Source organism: Temnothorax nylanderi, unplaced genomic scaffold, assembly GCF_030848795.1.
Source record: "Temnothorax nylanderi isolate EJ_2023f unplaced genomic scaffold, tnyl_v1.0 TNYL_tig0262_pilon, whole genome shotgun sequence".
Taxonomy (NCBI): Eukaryota; Metazoa; Arthropoda; class Insecta; order Hymenoptera; family Formicidae; genus Temnothorax; species Temnothorax nylanderi.
Genome location: NW_027249324.1, coordinates 142,636 through 150,917, shown reverse-complemented (window position 1 = coordinate 150,917; position 8,282 = coordinate 142,636). Strand labels below are relative to the sequence as shown.

Here is an 8,282-nt window from a genome sequence, read left to right as displayed (position 1 = left end):
ACTATCTAAAGACGTGATTTTGAAGACGTCTTAAAGTCGTCCAAATAACGTCTTTTTGCAACATAACTATTTTTACTTTTTAATGTTATATATAATAAAGTAATAATAAAATAAAAATCAGGAAATTAACTACAATATATTTTGTTCGCAATTTTATGATTAAAACGGTGAATTTATGATATAATTAAGTGATTATAGTTGCGTGTAATTAGTGGTTACATATATGCAATGTGTAAACTATATTTTCCTGACCGACATATTATTTGCGTGTAATAATCATTTCAATTTCGTTTTGTTTAACGCCGATTGCGCCCGCATTCTTACTGCGCGCAACCCAGCGTTAGCTACGTCTGTGATTGGCTTATGCGTTCGACACTACTTTTCGCTAGTCTAAGCTCTCCGTTGGCTGTGTGCAGTCACGTGATCGGCGGTTGTCTCATTGTTGTTGCCGCGATCGAGAAGATCGGCTCGTGCTGGCAGAGATTTATTATTAACTGTGCTCACGGTAATACTCTCGTTCATTATAGTTTACGCGGATGTCTCTCGTTTCATAACCTCATTTCTTTTGTGTCGCCTCGTGTTTGAGTCACTCGTGCCGTGCGGTAATACCGTGATGAAAGTTCGTCCGGTTACACGAGTTAACGTTATCGTGATTGTATTAAGAGCACGTGGCGGTTATCGTCAGTGTGCATAGCTCGACTGTTAATTGCAGTCCCGCGTTTATGGTGTTCTCTGTGGCATTTCTCTGTGTGTGCCCATCGAGTTTTCTCGACACGATGAGACATGTTCGTGCAAGTGCGCTTTGTACAGTGCGTTAAGGACATTCAAGGACAGAACTACATTACAGCGTAGAAGATACTGTTCCATCTAGTTTTTTGGCACCCTCATTTCAGCTTTTCGTGAATTCAATCTGCTCGGATACCTGACATTACCAAGATTTAACAACCTTACACTGCCTTACACATGCATTACAGTTTTTACCCGGCAGTAATATAATTTATAAGTAAGTAATTTAAATAATTTTTTATTGTAAAGTTTATATGTATATTATTGAAACGAATTTTGTGTGTGAAACTATTTTTCTCGTGTCTTAATTTTTAAACTAATTTTATTGTGTCTTAACCTACATTTTTTTATTTTATTGTCAAACAAAATTGTAAAGGCCGTAGCCGGATAAAAAGGGTCAATGTGCCTTGCTTACACGGATCATGCTCATTTTTTTCTTTTGATTGCTATCGGTGTCACTTACAATTACTCAAATATTAGCCCTTAATATTGAACCGTTTAGCTGTAAAAAATAAAAATTTCGAAAATATTTTATATCTTTTGATCGGCTTAACCGATTTTGAAGAAATTTTAATATGTTGTAGATATCATTTGTGGAAAATTCGGGAAAAGTTTCTGATGACAGAAACATTGATTTAAAAAATAAATTAATGTTCTTGATTTTTTTTAGTCACTGATAGCAATCAAAAAACAAAAAAAATAAGCATGATCCGTGTGGGGGCACATTGACCCTTGTTATCCGGCTACGGCCTTTTATCTTAAAACAAAAATCAGAAAAATTAGATTATATTAGACTAGAAAATATAACAACGAATGAACTTATATCTGCATGCATTTTTTTTAAGTCTTTTACTAAAAAGATTATTCTCTTATAGGATAACATAATACTTATTATACTAATTAATACGATCGAACAGTTTAATACCATCATATCATGTCTTACGTATTAATTGAATTTGATGATGGAGATAGTGTTGCAGTTGTAAGAAAGACTTGGTTAACTCCTCGAAAAAAAGAAGTTTTTTGGCCACCTACAAAAGATCAAAAAACATTTGATAAATTTCTACAAAATACAGTAAATCCACATACTGAAAAGTGGAAACTTTATCCAATACGAAGGTGTTTATATGAAACTGGTGAGCATTAAAAAATACAGTTTTAAATTAGTTAAAACAAAATAATAAATACTACATTTTAACATAATATATAATTTTCAGTCCTACAAATTAGATAAGCTGAAAAATACTTAATATTATAAAAATATTTTCTCATCCATATTTTCTATTTAAGTTAATATCAATTTTATGTGAGCAATAAAAATATAGAAGTAATAAACAGTAAATAATAAACAGTATGCAAAACAATTTTACTTATCGACTTATAACTAAAAGATTATTATAAATTAATTTTCCTTTTAATATTATATTATACTATAGATACTTATTGATTTAAATTACTTTAATTGTTATTCTATATACTGGCAAAAGAAATTTATTATTCTGTTTGTTATATATTTAGTTTAAAATACTATAGATATTTGATTAACGGAATTATTTTAGATGATTTACAAACTGCCCGACGAAAATGCAAATTGTCAGAAGACACATCTGATTTACAAACAGATAAGGAAGTCGAGAGCCTTCCGGGTAAAAGGAAAATAATAACGCCTCAGCGGTTTGTCAGAAGTGATGAGGAGGAAGTAAGTGATGATGTCCATGTTCGGCCTCCAAAATTAAAAAAGAAAACTTTAAGTACGATTCAAGAAACTCGAGAAAAGAGTACAATTTGCAGACAAAGTGAGTTATAATTTTAGCAACAGTATAATTGCGTTATTATAGTAATATTAACGTTTCATTTCTTCATTATTTTAAAGAGAAAATTCTTAGTAGTTGAGAAATCTTTTACAATTGTTTGTACTTACCTATATTATTTTAAATACATTTTTTTTGTTTAAAAATAAATTGAATATTTAGTGAAAACAACTTATACTCCGTCCAACGAGAAATCATAGTTGGTTCTGTGCATAGGAGAGCAAAGTAAAGGTAAAGTCTCTAGAGCATGGAGTATAGTCAAAATGATGTCAATATTCGGTATTATTTATGTGTAACCATATTTAAATTCATGTAAACATATTTTAATTCCTACATATTAGGTTGGCCAATAAGTCCGTGCCGGGCGTGCGGTTTTTTACTTATAAATGTTATTTATAATAAATAACCGCACGGACTTATTGGCCAACGTAATATTTTAACATACTTTAATTAATTATTATATATGTATATGTGATTTTATAGCCAGTTTTTATATGACACTTTGTACGAAAAAGGCTGAAGTGATGTCACAACACTTGAATAATGCCAATGTGAAAGAAAGCAATAGTATCCCCTTATTGGAATTAGATACAATAGATAATTTTAATTTCGATACTGGTTTATATGCAAATAAATCTTTGCATAAAAATAATACCGACGAAAATAATCGGCCAGAAAGTCCTTCGATATTTTCTAATCTGAAGAAACGGAAATATCCTCGACTTGAAAATATATTGCGTAGTGTAGAACAGATAGCAAATGCTACTGCAAGTGCAACTGTTACTAAAAGTAATGCTACAACACTAGTGTACGACACTTCAGAGCAGCTTAACATGCGATGTAAAGCTGACAGAGCAAAGTTAAACGGCTGGGATTGCTGGGAATGCAAAGAAGTAATCCAATAATATTAACAGTATAGTTATATGAGATATAAATAAATATAAATATAAATAAAAAAATTAATATAAGTAAACAAATATATATAAATATTTTTTTTATAAAAAAGTAATTCATAATATTTGATTTTTAGTATTATGAGAATTTATCTTTGTCAAAAGAACAATTACAAAAACGGAAGAATCAAATCTCCCGACATCGACGCAAATATGAGCGACCAAATACACCAAAAGGTACATTTGGTATATATTTTATTTCCACTTTTGTATGTATTATAGTATATAGTAAATATAATTTTTTTAAAAGGTTTTTGGGATCCGGAATTTCCTGAGACATCAGACACTTATTGACAGAGACTAAAAGGTGAAATGTTTTATCATTCAATTTTGATTTTTAAAACTTTGTTTTGACAATTTATGGTACATAAACATTATCATACTTTCCACCAATTTAATGCCACTTTGACATCATTTTGAAATTGTTTTCACTGAAAATACCAATATTTTTATACATATTATTTTATAAACATTTAGTTCATAAATTTTATAAAATTTTCTTCTGAACCAGGTTTGTCCAATGCAGATTCTTCTGAAGACGTAGAACAAAATTATACTCCAAGACTTAATAGATATAATACAGTTACATCGAGAAATACTGTAAACTATAGAGACGAAACTACTAGATTTCATACACACAAAGCTAGTACATCACACTCTACACCTACATCACACTCTACACCTATACCATCACACTCTACACCTACAGATAGTCCAACAGAAATAATAGATACGGCAACACCTACAAATAATTCAACAGAATCAACAGGTACAACATTTTCTGTTTGAATTGTTTAAGGTTTTCCTTTCGGAAAAATTTTTCTAAAGTTTTTTACACAATACAATATTAGTTGTGAATTATTTCTGAAACAATTTTTTTCAGGTTATCAAGAAAGAGTTATTAGATTTCTAATTCAAATTAAAAAGCAGAATACACAGCTGTTAGCCCTTCTAAAAAATAAAGAGGAAATATTGACCGTACAAAAAGATTTTGCTTTTCAGTTTCCCATGAAAAGTTTACATGATGTTGATAACGTGGAAGAAATACTTAAAGAGAAGACACAAATAGACATTCTGGTATGTGGTATAGTTTTTATTTTATTATAATTTAAGAATGTGTATGTATGTATATGTATACATGTATATATGTGTATATGTATATGTATAGTTTTTATATTATTTATTTTATACAAAGTTAAAAAGTACTTGTTGTGTAATCTATATTTTATTATCTTTTCAGAATGCATCTTTATCTACAATTGGTGGACGAGACATCTCTTCAAAAATATCGAGGATTTTGAAATACCTTTTTACGGATACATTAGCAGCAGAATTCAGTTTCTATGGAAAACGATTAAATAAACGACCTTTTTCAGATTTATGTTTGAGAACTGTAATTGTAGGTGAGTATTTTTAATTCATATATGATGCTTTTTTTTATATATCATGTCAATGTTACATTTTTCTTTGAAATGCTTTCTAATGATATGCATGATTTGTTAATTTCTTTATAGAATGCATCAAACGTAGTACACCTGGAGTGACCAACCAGGTGATAGAAGATAATATGAAGATATGGCTGAAGCACGCTCCTGATAGATTAAAAAATCAAAGAAAAAGAAACAAACAGGATGACGCAAGACTGAATAGTGAATAAAATAATTTGTATTCTGATAAAAGAGTTAATTATAAAAATGCCTAAAGTTAAAAAAATTGAATACAAAAAGAAAGCTATTGTAAGTACCCGCCAGTTATATAGACGAATTGCTACAGATATACGAGATACATGGAAAGAGATAGAACAGCAAGAACAGGTTTCTCATAAAAAGAAATGTAGTATTGGTAATGCTGATATAATTAATGATTTAAATGAAAATAATATAGGAATCGAAAACGCAATAATTCAAAATAGTTCTGCTTTTAATTTTGATCACAACTTTGCAAATGATCCAAGTAATATTATTGAATGTGAGTCTGATGTGAGTCAAGATCAAGAATTTAGTGAAGACAGTAGAGCAGACAATTTAGATTACGAGTCTTTAATTGAAGGCACACCTTCCTATTTATGTCAAGATAGTGTCGAGGAAAATTTGTTGTTTCAATTGAGGGATTGGAGTGTGCAACGTAAAATTCCTCAAACTGCACTTAATGATCTTTTAAAAATTCTAAAGCCTTTTCATTCAAATTTACCATTAGATAGTCGTACTCTATTACAAACAAATTTATCTATGCCAATTCGGCAGTTAGGAAAAGGAGAATTATGTTACATGGGTTTATTACAGCCATTGAAACAATTTGTTTCTCGATGTACATCATCACAGTTACATAACAATGAAATAGACGTTAGTTTTAATATAGATGGACTTCCCCTGTTTAAAAGTTCAAATACTCAATTATGGCCTATTTTAGGTTTGATAAAGAATTGTCCTAAAGAAAATCCTTTTGTCATTGCTATGTACTGTGGTGATTCTAAACCTTCGCCACTCGATATTTTTTTAGAAGACTTTGTAAATGAATTATTTCTATTGTTACACGAAGGATTTTTATTTGAAAATAAGTTATATACTGTGAAAGTTCATAGCTTTATTTGTGATGCTCCAGCTAGAGCTTACATAAAATGTACAAAGTCACATAACGGTTATTCAGCTTGTGATAAATGTACAGAAACTGGAGAGTATGTTCAAAATAGAATTATCTATAAAAGTGTGTCAGCTCCAAAAAGAACAGATTTAGATTTTGAGTCATTTGTTGACGAAGATCATCATACAGGTGTTTCTCCTCTTTCAAAACTTCCAATTGGTTTAGTGAAAAAATGTCCAATTGATCCTATGCATGCCGTATTTTTAGGTGTTATGAGAAAACTTTTAAATACTTGGATGAGTGGTAATTTAAAGACACGCTTGCCTGGTCGATTAATAAATCTTATATCTGAAAGATTAATTTATTATAGAAAATTCATTTCTGTTGAGTTTAATAGAAAATCTCGTAGTTTAACTGAGCTGGCACGTTGGAAAGCTACAGAACTTAGAACGTTTCTCATTTATTTAGGTCCTTTAGCATTGAAAGACATTCTGCCTATTGCGTTATACGAAAATTTCCTTTTATTTTATTGTAGCATTTTTTTATTGTGTTCTGAGATATACATTGATAAGTTAGGCACTCAATTAGCTAATGAGCTTTTAGTTATGTTTATAAAACACTCAGAAAATATTTATGGCTCTCAATTTCTCATTTACAATGTTCATGTATTGTGTCATTTAAGTAATGATGTTGAAGAATTTGGACCATTAGATAACTATTCAGCGTTCCCTTTTGAAAACTACTTGAATATTCTTAAAAAATTAGTTAGATCTCCCCATAAACCATTACAACAGATTTTTAGACGTTTAAAAGAAATTGATGGTTCCAATCAAAACATTTTGCACCATGAAATTCATAATATTCCTTTGCTTTTATCAGAGTATAGATCAGGACCTCTTCCTGATAATAACATTTTTAAATTTAAAATGTTTCAGAAAATAAAACATAAAAATTTAACCTTCTGCGTGTGGCAGTATCGTAATGCAGATTGTTATTGTTACACAAAAGAAAAAAAAGTAATACAAATTCATAACATTTTACTTAGATGCCATGATAACATCCTATTTTTCTATGGAAAACAATTTTTGTTTTATTATTCATATTATGTATATCCTTTTAATTCAGAGATTATGGATATATTTCGTATAAAAGATTTGTCAAATGAATTTGTAATGGTTCAATTTGAGAATGTCACAGCAAAATGTATAGTTCTTCCTGATGAAAATAATTTTTGGGTTTCTTTTCCTTTAATACATCAAGTTGAATAAACAAATTCTTTCTTGACTCATTTGAACTCATTGACAGCGACATTTGCTAAGTTTCGGCATTCACAAAACTTTACATAGCGACAATAAAATTATTTTGAAAGAATGCATTTTAATTAATAATACAGGTCAAATTTTTTTTAAAACATTTAATTTTTTTAGTATCTCGTATGTCCTTTTATCTCTGTACTAAAAATAATGTTCATTTTATGTAAAATGTATTTTTTACATTTATATTTGATTTCATATAGTATATATTTGATTTTGTATAGTTTATTTGTTTTGTATGAATAGTCTAGATTAAAATATCTAAATATTGTTTTGTTAAAACAATGTAATTATTTACTAAAATAATATTTTGTTTGATCCTTTTGTATTAGACTTTAATTATTAAAATGAGTTCTATAAGAAAAACTAAATACTGTTTTATTATGTATAAATCCTTCACAACGATCAAATAAAACAAAAATATGACATATCAGTTTTAAACATCTTCTTGACAGTTATAACATGACCACTGCATGAAATAGTTATCATAAAACATGTTGGAAGGAAAAATTCCTTTCAACATGATTTATGGTGACTATGTATACAGTGGTTATGTAATAACTATCAAGAAGATGTTTAAAACTGATGTCATACGTTGATTGTTAAAACGTCAAAGTTTCGTCATATATTGGTCAATTAAGTCATATATTGGTCCTATTTTTGCCGTCATTAAGACGTCAAAAAAATGACGTCGTGAGGATGTGACATATCGACGTCATTTTCGGGTCTCACGAGACCTATGTAGGACGTCAGATTGGTCATTTTGTGACCAAAATTCGCCGTCATTATGACGTCATTTTGCTACTTGGGTTGTCATTCCTCTACCGACTTTAACGTGT

At 29.4% G+C, this 8,282-nt stretch overlaps 1 protein-coding gene across 1 annotated transcript; it reads left to right on the top strand.

Annotated features, from left to right (window-relative positions):
- The first annotated feature begins 365 nt into the window (after positions 1-365).
- LOC139780093 (uncharacterized) lies at positions 366-7,684 on the top strand. Its single transcript, XM_071718598.1, has 7 exons — positions 366-1,003; positions 1,662-1,922; positions 2,346-2,582; positions 4,062-4,319; positions 4,434-4,627; positions 4,791-4,953; positions 5,065-7,684. The coding sequence occupies exons 2-7, from the start codon at positions 1,721-1,723 to the stop codon at positions 5,205-5,207; spliced, it is 1,197 nt and encodes a 398-aa protein (XP_071574699.1). The 5' UTR covers positions 366-1,003; positions 1,662-1,720; the 3' UTR covers positions 5,208-7,684.
- The last annotated feature ends 598 nt before the right edge of the window (positions 7,685-8,282 follow it).